At 39.9% G+C, this 19,398-nt stretch overlaps 1 protein-coding gene across 1 annotated transcript in view; it reads left to right on the top strand.

The window, feature by feature from the left end:
* The window catches only part of HDA9 (histone deacetylase 9), a 102,138-nt gene extending 94,329 nt beyond the window's left edge, over positions 1–7,809 (top strand). Inside the window, exons 13-14 of the mRNA XM_087401368.1 lie at positions 7,281–7,347; positions 7,434–7,809. Coding sequence (XP_087257494.1) covers positions 7,281–7,347; positions 7,434–7,522 — 156 coding nt within the window. The 3' untranslated portion in view covers positions 7,523–7,809. The remainder of the gene's footprint in view (positions 1–7,280; positions 7,348–7,433) is intronic.
* Positions 7,810–19,398: the final 11,589 nt, after the last annotated feature.

Below are 19,398 nucleotides of genomic sequence, written 5' to 3'. Positions count from 1 at the left end.
CTCACGCTTGAGCTGAAGCTTGTGGGCTGGAGTAGAAGATGTGGGAGCTAGTCCAGAAAACAGGAGCTCAGGATCTAAGAGCACTCTCACACACGGACAATGGCAGAAGTCCGGAGAGAGAAGCAGATGCTCTGATACCAAATGTTAGAAAAGAGAGAGTGAGAGAGCAGGAAGCAAGAGAGCTGAACGTAGTACTTGCAATAGAAGAAGTGACTAATACAAGAAGTGGGATGGGTTTTGTCTAAGTGACAAAACCTTATCCTTCACTAACCGTAGTTAGTGAACTAACTGTGGTTAGGGGAAAAAACCTCTAAATGAGAGAAAAGTGCCCCTAACCTACTTATTACATTACATTGGTCACTGCTGAATTATAATAATAATTCTAACAATCTTCCACCTCAGGCATAAACATCCTCTAGTCCTTTGGATCCCCAATCTCTACCATAATGGGTTCAATTGGTTCACCCTTTGGTCCTTCCAGCAAAGTGCAACCGGGTATCCACGGTGAAACCCCGTGATCACCTGTACTGGTCAGTGTCCCAAACTCCTCAAAGTCTTTGTCACCAGCCGCTATGGCAATCTTGTAGTATGCGTCGAATGCCTCCACAATGAGGACTCTTCGTCTGTCTGTATGGAGGGTCACCCCCTATTCTCCTAGGAAATGAAACTCTTATACAAACAAGCATCCTAAAGCATACTCCCAAAATCTTCAATGAAAACTGAAGATACATATTCTAAAGATTCGTCTTGTTGCTTGTTATTGGAGCAAGCCAGGTACCTCCCAAAAGTACCATCTTCATTCCTGCCTTTGTGTAAGTTTGTGCATGTCGTCCCCTTGGTGGCTTCAAGGTCCATCTTTGAGTGAGCCACTTCATCTTTTCCAGTGATACTAGACTGGTCCTTAGATCTCATGGCTAAGCAGTGCTTTCCATCCTCCATCACAAAGGCAAGCTCTGTGCTCCGCTCCTTGATCTCTCATGAACACTGTCCTTCCTATGTTCTACAAACTCTATCTCAATCAGACATGGGGTCATCACTAAGAACAAATCTTCTCTTACCGCTATGCTGATGTATCATGTCGGCTCCGACTGTCTTCCTTAGCTTGGTCCTCCTCCTTCTTCTCGGCTCCAACCAGTCTTCTTTCGCTTGTCCTCCTCCTTGCAATTTTTAACAAAGTGTCTAGGTGTATCGTAATAGAAGCACTTCTTTTGGCTCTTTCTCTTTTTCTTGTCACCATTAGAAGCATACCCATCCTCACCCTTGGCATCTTTCTTTTTGTGTGGCTTTCATTCACCACCTTTGCTCTTCGCTATGAAAGCCTTCTCATCGCCATTGTCCTCATACTACCTGTCGTACAACTTTATTTGAGTTTCTTTCTGAAGCAACAATAGACCTAGCGTCTCAAAAGCAACCAGCTTCCTTTGTTCTCTAGCGGTGAGAGTTGGCGCTAACCTTCTGAAGCTTCTTGGAAGTTTAATGACTAGGAGCATGGTTAATTGACTATTGTCTACCTTGTGACCACTGCTCCGAGCTGATCTCTGACAATCTTTACCTTCATTAGGAAGTCGTGGGATGACACCTTTTTGTCAATATGTAGGCTAAAGAATTGGTTTTGAAGCATGATAATCCTCCCTGTGTTCCCCGTGTAATAGAGTCGGGAAGGGTCTTCCATGCCTCGTGCGTTGTGTCTGCTAGCTGGATGTGTGTTATCAATGAGACCGCAGTTAGCCCATTGATCATGGACAGCCCAACTGCATCTTTTAAGATCCACTCCTCTTCGTTTGGGTCTGTCGGCTTGGTGATCTTCCTCGAGGCATCCAACACACGAGTTCATTTTGGCTCCCTGCTGTCCATCATCCTCTGAATCTCCCTGGCCACCATATCATCGAAGTTTTACTTTCCATATTGGATAGCTGGTTCCATCCAACTTCCTTGACTCTCTGAAATCGCTGATGTTTGCTGGCCTATGCTGCACTGACTGCAGGTCACACAAGCACTTTTGAATGTTAGTTCCTCCCTCCTTGACAAGGACTCCACCCTTCAGTTTGAAGAAGATTCCGGTCTTCGACCTCTTGGGCTTTGTGTAACGCTGAGACTTAAACCTTGCAATTCTCTGAAGTGACGTGAGGCAGTTAAAAAGCTTCACCCAATCTATATTTACATCAGCGATTATTTCTTTCACTGATGAACTTATGTATCCAAATAATGATTGGTAATTACCAGCAGCATGATGACTTTTAGCTCTGATACCATGTTGGAAAACTAGAGGTAAGTTGCTTGCTTAAGCCAACACTACTCACACAGCAGAAGATAACCCCGAGATCACAAGATGGACTATCGAACACAACTCAATCCATGTGCTAATAGAGAGAACACTTTACATATGGAGAGAATACACAGTGCACACAGATATTCTGCCAAACAAAATCTCATAAATAGAGTAATATCCAAGTACAAAATATAGCAAGAAACTATGACAACACCTTCAGCAAACAAGCGTTGAGGTAAGCCATCGGAATAGGCTGTGTTTACTGATCCTTCTGCTGTCGACACCTTCTAGATCACTGCTGTCCTCAGTGGACTTCAGTGGCTGCTCTAGATGAGTCTGCTACTGCTGTTCCTGTGCACCATGATCCGGCTCTTCTATTGTGGGTAGATCTACCCTTTTGTGTGCTTCAGGATTGTCCAATGACTCCTGAACTGTGAGAAATTCGTCTGCAGCACAGAAGCTCTCCCCTACGCTCTCCAACAATCTGCTGGTCAGGACCAAGGAGGAGGCTGTTATGCCCAGAGACCGTCTCCTTGGAATTGCAGATGTGTGTGCTGAATCCTGCAAAGTCTTCAACGATGCGGGAACACATCAATAAGCTGCAAGCTCTTTAGCCGGAGTTTCTTCAAGCTGGGAAGGAGATATCATTAGAGGTGACTGCCTGGTCAGCTGGTAGGTCTGGGAAAGTTGGCCATTTAGGGCTGGGTTTCCAACCTATAAAAGGAGCCCCTTTGGGCTCATTCTTTAGTTCATACTGGAGTCAGATTTTGGGCAGACATCCAGCTTCAAGGTTGTAACCAAGAACCATTTGGTGCAGTAAGGGAGGTGGCTGTTTGCAGCAAATCAGATATCTTAGAAGTCTTCATCAAGGGGCTGTCTTCACAGCAGCAAAGGAGACGGAATCCGGAGGAGACTTGTGCCTCAGTTTGGGCTGCCTTCAAAGCAGTAGGGAGGTCAAGAATCTACAGAAAGCACTGCCTGAGGATTCACTGCCCTGAGGAGCAGCAGGGAGGTGTGATGGCGGGGCATATCTTACGAGGACCACATAAGCTCTAGGGGGGCAATGCATGCCAGTGTTTTGGAGGTGCCAAGGGCAGTGTGCAGGGGTCCACATCTAGTTAGCACTCTTCTGGTAGAGGATGGCCCACTGAACACTCTTTTGTATATGATTTGGTCCACATTGGACGGAAATATATTTTGCTGGTTCTACATCTCTCTCTTGTGCATTGCCCATTTACTGTCTGCACATCTAAATAGTACACATTAAGGAAAGGAAGTTGGATTTGAATATACCACTGTGTAAGTTAGTTGGCTCTCTCTGTATTTTAAGCTTCTGCTGCGTGCGGGGAGTGTTGGCCTAAGCAAGCAAGCTCTCCCACTCTATCTTTCTAACATCGTGTGCTTTGGTGGAAAAGGAATGTGATTGGATTCTATGTAGAGAAGGGCATCAAGAGGGAGCTGCCAATACAGGGACTTCTTCAGAGAATGGAATAGGTAAAAGAAAGAACTGGACTGTGGCAGAGATGGTAAGAACAATGTTGGAGCATCGCTACCTTTTGTGTCCACTTTGAGGAGAGGCTGTGGCGACAGCTGTCCTTATCCTCAACCGATCTTCAATGGCTACTGTTCCATAGGTGACTCCATTTGAGGTCTAAGAAACGGGGTGTGTCCCATTTTCGTGTTTTTGGGAGTGATGCCTATGTACACGTTCCAAAGAAGCAGAGGGGGAAGCTTGACTCCATGTCCTAGAAGCTTGTTTTGTGGGATGTAACTCTCTTTCCAAAAGCTAGGGGTTATATGCCCCAGAGGGGAGGGAAGTTGTTCTCAGCAGAGATATCAGGCTTGGTCTCGTGTTCCTGACACCCAGCCTCAGCCAGCAGTAGAGGATACTTCCGAGGTTGGAGATGAGCCACCGTAGCAGCAGGAGGCTTAACATTGTGTTCGGTTACCAAAGTGGTTGGTGGTACATTTTGTGATTTCGGAGTGGCAAAGTGTCTTTTCGAGTGGACCACGAGGATGGACCTCGAAGTTCGCACCAAGTTTGTGACAAAGCCCAATCGGAGGAGCCTTTCCAGGTGAACTATGCATTGATGTCTCGTATCATTCGGGACAAGGAGCCTATCTCAGCTATGGAAGCTCTCTCATAGGAGACTTGGAGGAAAGCCATGCAAGTGAAATGGAAACCATAGAGAAGAATGGGACTTGGTATTTGGTTCCGAGTCGTGTTGAGATGGTCAATTATTGGTGTCAACTTGGTTTTCAAGACCAAGTATACGTTAGAAGGATCTGTTGATAAGTGCACGGCCCGACTTGTGGCTAAGGGCTATGCTCAGCGGCCAAGCATCGACTAGGAGGAACACTTCCGCACTGACAGCGAGGATGGACACAATTTGGACAATTCTTGCCCTTGCCTCTCATTAGTAGTGGCTATTGTAGTAGATGAATGTCAAATCAGCATTCATGGATAGTGACTTGTAGGAGGAGGTGTACGTGGAGCAGCCTCTAGGATGAGGTTTCGAAAAAAAGATATGGTTTACAGTCTAAACAGGCCCCCTAGGGCTTTGGAACCATAAGGTTGATGCCTTATTTCAAAGGAAGGGTTTCGGAGATCGTTTGTAGATCCAAACTTGTATCTCTATTGGGAACGATGTATGGTCACATTGAATTATCCTAAGGAAACGGGGATACCAACTTGGTCCAGCCAACCATGCCAGGCCAATCAGCCTGACTAAACAGCCGACCGGCAGGCACTTCCTGGCGTTTACTGCTTCAGCAAGGGCTTAACAGAAGGGGCAAGATCAATCAGGGTCCAAAAGATTCTTCAAATAGAAACTCTTCAGATAGTAAGCAGGAACAGAAAAAGTTCTGTTATTGTGATCATATTGTCAGAGTATGTAGTGGCATAGATGCAAAGAGAAGGGGATCCAAGAGGAGGAGGCACACAAGTAGGTACAAACTCTGCTTTATACACTGGAGAAGATTTGATCAAACGATGTACAACAGCGGGAAACAATGGCCCTATTTATAGTCTTGTTGCCACCTTTGTCCTGCAACTCCAACCTCTTTGGAGCAACAGAGCACAAACCTCCTCAAAGGTAAGATGCTTAAACCTCTCTCCAGATGTCAGAGCAGTCACAAGCCCCTTGAAGTTGCATGGAAGCTTGCTTCTAAATAACATGGCTAACTGATTGCTATCAACCTTTGGCCAACTGCTGGGAGTTGATCTTTGAGAATCTTTACCTTGACCAAATGGTCATTGACAGACTCTCCCTCGCCACCTGTCAGTGTGAATAGCTGAATCTAGAGTGTTACTAATGTAGGACGTTGGTGGTCTTGTACAGATCTTTTAATATCATCCAGTCCGCACAACTGTCTCTGCCAATTGAATGTGTAGAAGCATGAAATTCTTAGTCGTACAGATGATCATCCATATTGCCTCAACGTCCTTGAGCTCCCAATCTTTGACTTGTGTTGAAACTTGAATCTACAGCCTTCACGACCTTGCCCAACACATCCGCTTGATCCTGGGGCTTGGGGTTTGGTACCATCATAATCTCCCATAAGGCTCTAGCCATAGTGTGATTCCGTATCTTTTTTTTCCAGGATAGTTAGTTCCATGCAACTTACCCTTCTTACCAAAGTTAGGGAGATGCATAGGAGACGCCATAGATGCCTTTGTAGATCCTCGCTTTGTCAATTGACGTCCTTCGCACTGATTGCAAATCTTCACTTGATTACAATAGCACTCTTGACTGAATTGCAGTCATCCTCCTTTCCTAGGACAAGGGCCTGCATGTTCAATTGTAGAAGCAGGTATTTGGAATAGATTGCTGGGGTTTTGATAGCACAACTATCCCACATTGACAGCGTGGCTCTAATACCATTTATGAAATCTCAACATGTACCTCTAGCTTAGAAAACTCAAGCTTAGATACCATATTGAAGAACAATGACCTTGGATTTCATGGAGAATTCAAGTGCAGTCCATCTTTTAATAACGACAGCTCATTGTTGTAGTGTTTGTCTTGGTACTGAGCATATAAGAGTATAAGAGTAAGGTCTGGGCAGCCGAACAATTCTTTAAAGAGAATGAGGAGAGGAGAGAAAATCAAAGTCTGGTTTGTACGCGTGCTTGTGTGGCCGGGTGTGTGTGCATTCACGGAGATTCTTCTGCACAACAAGCCTTCTTCAAATGTATACGTGCTTGTTTGTCTTTCAAGCTTGTGTTTTGAGTGGAGGTGTCAGAACTGAAACTCGACTCTCGCATCTGTAAGACACAGATGAGTCTTTCAGTGTGTGCAAGCAATCAGCAAACAGAGGTGACACAGCTCTAGTAGTATCCATCACTTTGCTTTGGAAAATGCAGTTTAAGAAATATCAAGATTATGAGAAATCTAGCTGAAAAATTAATTGTAATTGTTTACATTTTACAGCACTGGGATGGCATAAGCATCTCTACAAATATAATTGCATACTTTGATATTAATTTAATTGCTGCTGCTCCTGGGAAGAGGATTTAGAGGGGGGTGAGTAAATTGTGGGATATGACCTATGGCCTTCATAATAACTTTAAGTTTCAAGAAAATTATAGATGTTGTGGTAAGAATAGGGAACTGGGTGCTGACATAATAGCTGGTACTTGCTTTCTGAGTTTTTTTTTCTCTCTCCACCCTCACTCGACCCCCTTTCTTTGGACTTTGCTAATTGGTGGAGGCAGTGTCCTGAGACCCATTTTTGCAAGACTGCGAGCTGTTTGTTTTACGTACATGAGGCACGTAAAATGAGCTGGGGTCAACAATAAGAGAATCTTAAAGGATGTATATCTATACTGTGTCAAATGTGTAGGAATATGCGACTTCTGATGACATTCTATTCTGTTCTAGGAATTGTTGATTCTAGTAGTACGTATATTGAGGTTAAGGCCATATATATAGCTAGTATATGGGGGTTCTCCTTGCTGTTTAAATTCACTGATTTTGAAAACATTGGCTCATATTGATCATATGGTCAGGTTCCTCCAGATTTTTATATACCTGACATTGATGAAGATGAGCTCAATCCAGATGAGCGCATTGACCGTACGTTGGCCTCATGAACCGTCTGTCTTTAGTAGCAAAACTTCCAACATCTAGGCTGTGAACTAACTTGACTTCTTCTTATGCAGAGCATACTCAAGACAAACAAATTCAGCGGGAAGAGGAGTTTTACGATGGAGACAATGACAATGATCATGACATGGAAGATGTTAATTAGAGAAGCTGTGAAACCACCAGAGTACAGTGATGTATTTTATAGAGAATGATGCGACATTGCATGTGCCTAGTTTTCTTTCCACACCTTTGGAAGTGGAATTGATAACTGCAGCATGTTGCAAATGCGTGTAATTATTAGACATGCCCACATGGTATTTGAATCATATAACGTCAACTATCATTCCATTTTTGAGAGCATACTGTGCCTCCAAGGTCTACCATTTCATTATACGTCATTGGATTGCATACACTAGTTATTGCTATATTAATATGTCCAAGCTTCAGTTAGTGCTACATATCTGTTAGCTAAATGATGCATTCTCGTCGTAGGGAAAATAAATTTTTACATTGCCAAACTTGTGGGTGATACAACACGTTTGATATTTATGGGCTCAAGGCAAGAGATGATTGTAGTAACCATAAGGATTTTTTTTCATGATACTAAATGTGCTCACTTTATTTTACAAAGTGAAACAAGCCACCTTTGATTGGAAAACTACCTCTTTTCAATATTGACTATAGCGTATACGATCACACTCATTCTTTTGCACTTTCGATGTTCAATTTCAATTCTAAGTCTTGCTCTTGTGAGCATTTCACATATAAGGCTATGTGCAACATTCTTTATGCAAACAAGCTCCAATGAATGGATTTATCCTTCTACAGACTTGATGACTTTTTTGTTGCAAGATCAAACTTTATGGAATGAAATTGTCACAACCCACAACAAAAAGAGAATGAAGCCTCTAGCTATGTTTGGGAGACACCAAATTCGAAGAGAGAATAGTAAATACAAAAGGAATTCACTTGAAACGATTTGAGTCAAAATGTGCAATTTTTGAGACTTTGGAGTGGAAAATACTACTTTGAAAATAGGGACGATTGAAGAATTGGAAACCAACAAGATGGGAAATTGAGTATGAAGAATGGGATATTGATGCCATAGGGAGTGTTTAGAACAACAAGAATTTGACAACAAATTATGACTGTAGGAGATGAAAACATGAAGTAAGCATTCTTGGGATAATGAAGTGTTGGTGACAAGAAGATATTGAGATCAATAATATTAAGGATTCATAGCAAGCAAAATGTGGTATAGAATATGCCGACATGCATGTTAATGGCATGTTAGTTTTTGAAGAGACATGGATTGACAAATTAGTGACATGGCAATGTCAAAGATTGATTCAACCTAAGAACATTATTTCAAAGCAATTTTGGACTATACGAGATTCATGAATTGGGATGAATTCACCCACCAAAAATATCAAAACCTAAGGGCAAGTACTTAGGACAAAACATGTATAAATAGTAGAACGATGTAGGCACCCCATGAAAGTATTGAAATCGAAACATGCTATGAAAATGGAGGTGACTAGTATGCAGTTTGAGAGATTGACTCTGGAGTAGGAAACTATGCTATGTGATTGGAAGAGTAAGGTGGGTGAGGAGAATGCCAAATCTTTGTCACAATTTGATTTAGCTAACTTAAGTGAGTTAAGAGCCCAAAAAAAAGTTTGACTCAATTATGCATACTATCAATTGGGTCTATAGCAAACTTGACAATATTTTTGCATGCCTTTAGCACCATTAATAAGGAACTTGAGCAAGAGCTTATGAATGTTATGTACAACTTAGAATTAGATCTAGAATTGGCAAGAAGAAGGTTAGAATTAGCAAAAATGCATTGTGTTTGCATCAGAGAGTAGGTGGAGGGAAGTAGAAGCTTCTCAAGTAAGATGAAGCACTTTACGGAGCAGCTTACCAAGCAAGGTTTGTAGCTTATGATCTAGTACACCATCCAATAGGCTTTGCAAGTAGTTTGGTGGACATTGAATGGTAAGATAAACATTCTATTAACAAAATTTGTGCTTTACCTTAGGCCTAGGTCTGTAAACTAGTACCTACTACTAACCCTTTCCATAGATACATAGGTGGGTATTTTGTGGGCTTGGATTTTGTACAAAGACCATTGATGTGGTATTTACACCATGTTAGCACACATATCACATGTTGTGTGTAACACTTCATTTTTTTGAGTACATGAAATGTATTTCTTAGTCCTATGGAGGTCCTACAACAATTCTGTATCATATGCATGGATGGCTACTATGGGATTAAAAGAAAAGGTAAATTTTCTTTGCAACATGTGTGTTTATTAACATTTCACTTTTATAGTAATCATTACAATCCTAGACATGTAATATGTTGTTAATCTAGTAGTATACTAATAAAGTACTTTGTTAGTACTAATACTGTTCCATTTTAAAACTAAAATAGTAATATGTTAGCATTAAATATTATAGTATTCCATACTATAGATTGATTAATTTACTATGTCTTATGTTGATTGTACTAACGTAGTACTACGTGAGCACTATTTAGTATTGTATGCTAGTTGAACTATTTTTAGGACTATGCATACTAATGGTGACGTGTCATAATTGAATTGGCACTATATTAGTACTAGATAGTGCTAATTATTGATTTTACTATTTTCATGCTATCGATTTCTCTATTACAACTACTTTAGTATTATGGTAGTATTTATTTAGTACTATACTATTAGTGATTAACTAATATGTATGGTACTACAATTGGTCTAGTTCAAACTAGTTCCTATAGTACTCAATGCAAATGCAAATGCCTCTTATACAGCATGTCAATATGTCAGTGTCCCCCACTTGAATGAAAATTAGTTTGTGACTAACTACTATGCGTTGGAGTCAATTTATTTCAATCCCTTCAAATGGAAAATCAATTTGTGTTAGAACTAAATTGGCACTATATAAGTACTAGTTTCTACTAATTAGTGATTTAACTGTTTATTACTATGTATTTATCTTTTACACCTACTATCTTAGTACTAGTTTACTATTCCAACACTGAATTTTGTTTCTTTGTTACAACTACTTTAGTGTTACAGTAGTATTAATTTTAGTAACATATTATTTGGTTTGAGTGCCTAGTTTAAGTAAGAGTGAATATGGAATTCTACCCCCATATTCAGATGTAATTTTTTAGTTATCTGTATGATATTTGCTCCTTAATTTTAAGTTGCATCATGAGATATGAGAAGAATTATCGACGATAGGTGTGGCTTATCCATGAATCACACTAATTGTTTTTGTTTATGGGTTGCTTGGAGTCAATTCTTAAGAACTTGGACTAAGGCTTACTATAATTGTTTTCCATGTGTAAAAAAATCTTATTTGAGAATAGAGCAAGCCAATTAAGTTGTACTATTTTGTGTGATTCTTTTGGGAATAGAAAAATTTACACTCTTGTTTTAGGGATTTGTACAATTGAAAAGGTATTGAGAAGAAGTAGTGAGTATAACATGAATAAGAGTACAGATTTGGGATTGAATGAGGTATCTACCTAGTGGACTCGTCTACGTTGGTTAGCGCAAAGCACAATCTCCAAAAAAATCTCATAGAGACTTTTCCACTTTATTTTTAAGGAATTTATCCAATTGCAACGGTCTTGAGAAGAAGAAGTGAGTATAAGATGAATCAGAGTTCAAATTTGTGTTTGAATGAGGTATCTACCTAGTGGACTTGTCTAGTGAGATGACCATGTATCTTAAAATTCTATCAACTCTAAAAATAAAGTGTCATGAACTTGGATGGATATGTTTGATGTTTTGTTTCGTTTACTTAGTCTTAAGGTTATGAACTAATTGTTGATTTTTACTATTTTAGTACTATTTATTTCTCTATTGTAGCTACTTTAGTATTATGCTAGTATTGATCTAGTACAATGGTAGTAGTGATTAACTAGCATATAACATAGTGGAGTTGGTTTAGTACTAAATTAGTAAAATGTAGGTAGACTCTTCTTTACATTTTGTCAATATGACAATATGTCCCCCCTTTTAATAAAAAATCAATTTGTGCCTACCTGTTGTGTGTTGGAATTGGTTTATGTTAATATGCCCCCCCTTGAATGAAAATAAATTTATTTTGGAACTAAGGTAGTATCTTTTATTAGTGGTTCCTTGTAGTACTCAATGCCTAGGGAGCCAACTCTCTTTAGTAACAAAAAACTTTCAAAATATTGAGTATGAGATAAATTTAAAATTATTCCATGAGTAGAAAATAGTCAAATTAACATGGTTGTGTTCTACACTAAAAAAGCTTTAAATATGTCTTCACACCTTGAAATTTAGATAACACATGAAAAAGTTACATTAATTTGAAAGGAGGTGGGTTTTCTTATTTTATTGTATTTTTTGTTTCCCCCCCCCCATCTAAAAGACCCCCCCCTTGGGCCTCACATATTATGAAAAATATGTACAAATCTTAAATTCGTGCATATTTTACAAGGCATATGCCTTAAATTTTGTGGGAGGGGGGACATGATATTTTCATATTTTTCCCTTACATATTTGAAATTTTAAAAGGAAATCTATGCAGATTCTATATGAACCTTGTCGCCCCATACCCTGGATTTTGTATGAGGGTAGTAACATAATACATATTGAGTTAGAACCAATGCAAATGGAGTGCAAATGCAAGTGGAGTCTCTTATACAGCATGTCTGAATAAGTTTAGGAGAGTCACAAGGCACGTTACACCTATCCAAATTGAGATTTTTAAAACTCCTAGTAATACAATGGTGTTTTTTTGGACTTGACAAAAGACCAACATGGATTTGTATTAGGCCTCATGTGGAAAAATCAGTGATCATATCCTCCTATGGCAGTGATTTAGAAGATGACAGTCTCCTATGTGTCGACGACCCCCCATGGATGATGATAACCCTATGGATACTAACATGGTTGCTGCCTAAGTGGGTAATGACAATGATTATGCAAAGACAATGTGTTGGAAAGGATCAAATCGTAGAAGGGACTCATTGAAATAAACAATCGCTAAGGGAGATTCGACAATGGAAGATCCAAAAGAGGGAGATGGAATAGAGAGATAGCCAAAAGAGGCAGATGGAATAGAGAGATAGCTTACAGTGGTGGCCATGGATAAAGGTAGATCTTGGGTCATTCTTCCATTTTTTCTTAGTTTTTCTATTGTATTATATATTGTAAGGACAATGATTATGCAAAGACAATGTGTTGGAAAGGATGGAAAAGTAGAAGGGACTCATTGAATTAAACAATTGCAAAGGGAGATTCGACAATGGAAGATCCAAAAGAGGGAAATGGGATAGAGGGATAGCTTGTAGTGGTGGCCATGGATAAAGGTAGGAATCATCTTGGGCCATTCTTCCATTTTATCTTGGTTTTTCTATTGTATTATATATGTTTCATACATATAGAGTTCATTATGTTTATATGAGTTTTACAGTGTATTATAAAATGGGAGATTTAAGAGAGGAAGATGGGATAAGGGAGACTATGTAGTGGTGGCCATAACACTAATCCTATTTAAAAAGTAAAAATTTGATACTTATTTAATCATAATTAAAATAACTAATGCATACTATCACTATGGAATAAAAAGTATGAAAAAAAAGGTCTAAATTTAAGAGCATTTTTCATAGCAATTTTTAAATGTGTCAAAATTATTTAAAAAACAATATGGTTTGCTAACTTCATCAAACAAATTGAATAGTTGGACCAATTTCTTAGTACAATGATATTTAAAAGAAGATGAACTTTAGGAGATTCCTACATAACCAAAAAATATACGTGTGTTGTATCACTCTATAAGTGCATCCTCATCTGTATCAACACGTTCAATTTCACCTTCATCAAGGTCATTGTCATGATTTTATGGTGATTTAGAAGTGGATGATCCATCCTTCTCCATACTATCAACAAAAACATTCTCTTTGTACCTGTGAAGACCTGATGCCCCTTCCATTTGCAACCATGTGAGTTTAGAGGAGGGTCAAACATGATTTGATGATGATTCAGAAGTGGATGATCCATCCTTCTCCACACTATCAACAAAAACATTCTCTTTGTCCCTGTGAAGACCTGATTCCCCTTCGATTTACAACCGTGTAAGTTTAAAGGAGGATCCAACAAGATATGTTGCATAGAATGGAACCTTCTCGAAAGGGATATCTATTGTCTTCTTCCTTTCACATCAATCATTTAAGTTGAAAATCATAAACAAGTATGTTTACTTCTCCAAGATCAAGAACAATGATCAAATCGACTAGTTTTTGGTGCCCATTCTGCCCTTTTTCTTTTTGGACATGCATCTATCTTAGGAGCATATTATTTCCATTTTAATGGAATAGCATTGTAGTCCTAAACCATTGCACAACAATGGAAGTCATGTGGCCTTGCATAGACTTTTGAATTCTACCACTTTTGCAATCCAGAATCAGATATCCAAGAGGGTCCTCTTGAGTAAGAGAAAGATCATGGAACTCATTGTAGTCATCACATGGTGATAATTTCATGGATGCAACATTTTGCAATTGAAGTACCTATCATGTACACATTGAGTATATTGCACATCATAAACATATAAAACAAATCACAAAAGGATTCATAACAGTGAGTAGAATGCAAACCAAATCAACCTTAGTTCATATATTGGACATAAATGCCTTGAGACCAATTTAATTAAATATTCCACAAATCAGAAGAGAACATGCAAAAAGCCACTAACAAAAAGAAACGAGAAAGAAACATGAGTTGAGAATGTTAAGCAATCTCCATTGAACAAAAAAGATATAAAAGTGCCTTCCCTTTTCAAGGGATTTTCCTACTTTTCCCAATATGGTCTTTATGTTCTTATTTCTTTACGTGTATTTTGCATTATACGTTCCTCATATCCTAGAATGAGAAATTTGTGTGTCTAGTTTTACTAAGTATTGGATATTCTATGTAATACTTTTTTTACATAAACCTAAAATAATGCAAAATTTAGGAATTTGCTAAAATGCAACAGTAAATTTTGTACACATTTTTGAAAAACAACCAAACTCTCTCACATAGAGGGAGCTCAAGAATAAGAAATTTCTATCTTCTTCAATTCTATGACTTCAAGAAATCCTTTGGTATGATGACAAGTAGAATATGTGGGACAAAATGGACATCCCTGAGAGTTTCAAAGGATATTACTATAGAGAAGCAAACTTGTAGCATGACCAGCATTGTTTAGAGGCCAATGATACAAAAAACTTATAGTTTGAAGTATATCGCAACAGTATATCAACCTTGCTTTAATGAACAAACTATATATGATAGCCGACACCACAGTTGTAAAAGTAGATTGATATAGAAGAACCCAGTGTCTATAATCAAGACGAAAATTGACATGGCGATGGAGATGGCTTGGGGATGAAGACAAGAATTAAAAAAAAGAGCGTGACTCGTTCTAAAAAAAAGTAGCTCAAACTTTGAATAGAAGAAAGGAGGTAGAAATGAAGAAGCCCATTAATAGTTCTTTTATCATGGGCCTCCTCATTGAACCTTCTTCCTTGCCTTTTCTGGATCACTCCATATTTTTTTCAAAGTAGTCACCATCTTCTTTTTAATTACTCATCTCCAATCTATCTCTATCCATGTTTGTTATAGTTAGTATCAAGTGCGTGTTCTTATTCACGAATCTACTTGTACACCCATGGTGTTAGTAATTGTATATTTTCTTACTAGATGGTCCATATCCTCTTATAACGTAATTGAAGCTATGAGCTTTTTGGCCTGCCCTTTAGTGATGCTTCATTTTGAAAGCTAAAATTTCTTTGACAATATTAGGAATGGACTTGTCCAAATTTGTGTTCCTCTGTTTTTATGGTAAAGTCCTCTTATAACGTAACTAAAACTATGAGCTGTCTATTCTGTACTTCATTTCTTTAAAAAAAGATAGTAGAAGAAATGGACTTTGCTTTGCTATCGAGTAATAAGAGTTATACTTTGCATGGTTCTGTCATCGTTTGCCATGAAATATGAAGGTCTTGAATCTCAGTGAGAATTGCAGTGAATGAGTTAACGAGAAATTTGTTACCGAATCCCGCTCATGCTTGCCATCCCCGTTCTGATTCCGACTGGTCACTGAGTCCTTCTAAGTACTGACCCTGCCAATTGCCGCATCCAGCCCAGAACCGCAAAGGACGCTGTCGCAAGCGCTGTGAATACGGTCCCAGATTTCCCTGCCCAGCAAATACCAAAAACCCCATCTCCAACGGCGCATCTATATGCCAGCCTGCAACACCAAATGCAAGTGGCAAGGAGCAACGAGGGGGAAAGGGTCACGACTCAAATCTCTTTTAAATCGTTCAGCTATCGTGGGCACTGGTGTCGGGCTCCCGAGTCCCGACACCTGAGATCTGCAGCGCAACAAGACATTAAACGAGCCTCACATAAAAGGACTTGGATGCGCATGAAGGCTTTCGACTTCATCTAGCTGGATCTCATCACGCACTTACTGCAACAGCTTGCGGCTGGGCTCCAGAGTCCAAATGGACGATGCATCATGCCGCATGCGCCTTCTGAACTGCATGCTTTCAAGTTGGAACTTGCAAGCCTAGGTATTGCACTGTCCAAAACTATCGAGTTGAATGAACAGTGTACTGTCGGTTTCATGGCAGAAGAGGCTCGAGCAGAGCTGCCATAATCCATTGCCAATGCCCTTCGCCCTGGTCAACTGCGGTTAGATGCTGGACTGTGACACTTCACCGCAGCCTTCCTTTCATTGCTTTGCAAACAGTCTAGACTTCATGGATGATAGCTCACAGTAGCACTACCAGCAGACGGAGCCCACATATTGGTGATTACAACTTACAAGATTGTTGTCCAAGACAGGTGAGTCGCGAATTATCTTGCACAACAACTTGACAGGCAGCGTCGGTGGACTGATTGGGAGTCGGGAGTCGGGACGTGCTGGCTGGCACAAAAGCAACCTCCTGAAACAAGGTGCTCATTGTCTCATGATACGTCAGAAGATTTCAGAACGATCGACACCTAGTCGCAGTACACATACCGTGCAAAAACCTCGTGGATGATGCGGAAATTGCAAATTGCAATGCATGATCTATCTCCAATCTGCGACGGATCAGCTGCATACATCATTCCTACGGGGAATTATATACAGGCTTGAAGTTCACAGCAAACTGTTTTTGGCTTGCAATCGGTCAAGGCAGGAGTTATCAAAATCAAGGGCACATGCAAGCTAAAGTCTGCCGGAAGGTTGTTGGAGTTAGGGCACATGTAATCCAATTGCCTGGTTCTCCGTTATCTCTCGTGCCAGACCTTACGTGACTGTGCATTCCGTTTACGTCATTTAGGCATCCGCTGCCTTTCTTGCCTGAACCTTGCCAAAAGCCTCCATCTGCCCAGGTTGAGAGAGCGCCTCCCCAGTGGCACCAGTGCTTAAATTTGCTGCACACCTCTAGGCTTCATAAAAAATTCCGTGAAGTCTTTGAAAAAAATTTAAGCTTCAAAATGAAGATGACACTCCGTACAAAACCCATTATAAGCTGAAGATGACAATTGCACAGACTGCGGGACTAATGCTAGGCCCTCGAGATTCTAGAGCAGGGAGACACACATTATTTGGGATACATATTAGTAGTATAGTAGATAAATTCTAACTACTAACTATATGTATGTACATTATATGTTGAAGTCTTAGAGATATGCTTGTGCTTCATGAATGCTGCGTTGGTGAAATTCTTGGGAGTTATATGAAGCCCAAAAGTTTAATGAAGCTCAATCTGCGCAGCAAATTTAAGCACTACTCCCCACGCTCTTGCCAAGACTGAGACTCTAGCACTAAAGTCTGGCATGCTAAGCTGGCAGTGCAAAACCCACATCCCTATGAAAGCTTTTGTTCACGTGAATAAAAAAACCAAGCATGGGAATGTGGGGTTCTTTGAGCCAACCGGAAAGAAGATCGACTCTGTGGACCAATGAGAGGGCTTGGGCATTGGAATGCTAGCGTAGCATTGCTTCAAATGGAGCTACTGGCACGGCACTGAGATTTTATGCCTCCTTGTGCTAGCATAGGCATGGGGAGTTGCAAAAGCGTTGCTGGTGGGGCTGTCCCCCCATTAGCATGCGTGGGGAGGCCCTCTTAGTAAATGTTATATTTTTGAAAAGAAAAGATAAATTTGGCTATTTTCTTGTTGCATTGTTTTCGTACAAACCAACTAGAGGTCCACATGTCTTACCCACATAGCTTTTAAAGGAGCATCATCAAATTTTGTTTCGTTTTGGCTACAATTATCAGGCTCGAGATCACAATATAGGATTGTAGTGAATGTTGACCACGTACCCGGAATGTCAATATACAATGGAGGTTATTAGCACACATGGCAAGTAACTTTGTATATTCTTTGCAAGCTTTCTATCCAATACATTGTGAGGATGTTCTGTTTCGTAGGTAGAAAAACTAAGAGAGCTATTGCCATAGCCACCTACCTTGCATTTTGCTCCTTTATTCCGTCTCCCACTCCCACCCCCACTCCCACGCCCTGCTCCTTTACCCTCTCAACCCTGCCAGTTACCATAGATGTACATACTTAGTGAATACTCCAGAGAGGAATGGCCCACTCCTATCATATCTCAACTGTGATTCTTATCCTTCAAAGCTCTCTCCCGCCTTTGACCTCAATACCTTGAGAGAGATGGCAACATAGGTAGAGGGGGGAGGGAGTAAAAGGTATAGCTCAAGAGATTGCTTAGTAGAAGCCAAGGGGCAGAAAGATCAAAGAGAATCCTTGGAGCTTCTTCTCATTTTCATATTTTTGGAGAGGCAATAGGGAAGGTTAACCATAGTGGACCTTATTTTGATTCTTGGATAATACCCTTTGTTTGCTTTCTAGGTACCATGGGGAGGGTGATTCTCGTCGAATTGAGGATCTTTTTACCTGTTCCAAAGCAAGAAAAAATTACCTAATGAATTACACGAGCAAAATTGCTAGGGAGCTCTTGCCCAATGTGGGCAGCTTTTGCAAGAGCAAGACTCTTTCTCTTTCTAGCAGAACTAATTATACATGCTCTCATAGACACTTCATATCTTCTTTTGAGTTGAACTTGTGGCGATTTTTGGCATCCTTGTTTCTTTATATAGGTTAACCAACAAATGTAAAAGACATTTCTCATAATGGTTGGCCACTGGCTACGTTGATGGAAAACCTTTGCTACATTCTTTGAATGGTAGCTTATGTGCCTTTTTCACTAACCGATCTCAAGGTCAACACTTGAAATTTTAACCTTATTCCTTTCTTTAAAGAAAGATTATCTTATAAGTCATGAAAAAAATTAAGTCCAATTAGTAATAAGTTGGGAAATTATGAGGTTGTATTGTTCAACCTCCTTAAACATGAGGTTGTAGTGTTAAGGTAAGGTGTGTCAAGCTAATAAGCTGATTTATTAAAAAGGTGGATCGAGGTGGCAAAATCTATAGAGGTCAAATATACATCTTGTGAGGTGACAAAGGCTGTAGAGGTCAGATAATGCCACTACATTTGCTGATCCCTAGCAATATTGAATGCCTAGACTTTCTCCTGATTATGTACATCTTATAGACAGAATGGAGTCAACGACAAGTAGTTGTTAGTGAGGGAGGATGAAGGGAATATATTGGCAAGAAGAGGGCTCGTGGAATTATAGGGGACTAAATGTGAGAAAATGACAACTAGCTCATAGCAAGCTACTATTTCATGAGTGAGAAGGAGAGGACTTGCTTGAACATGTGTTAGTCAGGGTGGAGGAGTTTATGTCAGCCACACGATGGAGCAGTCATTGTGTCAAGAAGATCCTATACTGTGCATGGCCTAGGAGAGGGTTGTGTGAAGTCTAGACTTGATTTATAGAGGCACAACTCATTTAGCTATTTGTAGTGGAGCATGAGACACATGAGCCACATGACTTGGAGAGGCTTGACTTGTTGAAGAATTGGGTGGATAAACAACAATGATTGAGTAGGATCCCATGCATAGACAAAATGAAAT

The sequence above is a fragment of the Dipteris shenzhenensis genome, chromosome 30 (assembly GCF_047967505.1).
Source record: "Dipteris shenzhenensis isolate YYH24624 ecotype China chromosome 30, Dip_SZ_1.0, whole genome shotgun sequence".
In the NCBI taxonomy this organism is placed as follows: domain Eukaryota; kingdom Viridiplantae; phylum Streptophyta; class Polypodiopsida; order Gleicheniales; family Dipteridaceae; genus Dipteris; species Dipteris shenzhenensis.
Note: the sequence above shows the minus strand (reverse complement) of the source record. Positions and strands in the feature narration are given on the sequence as shown.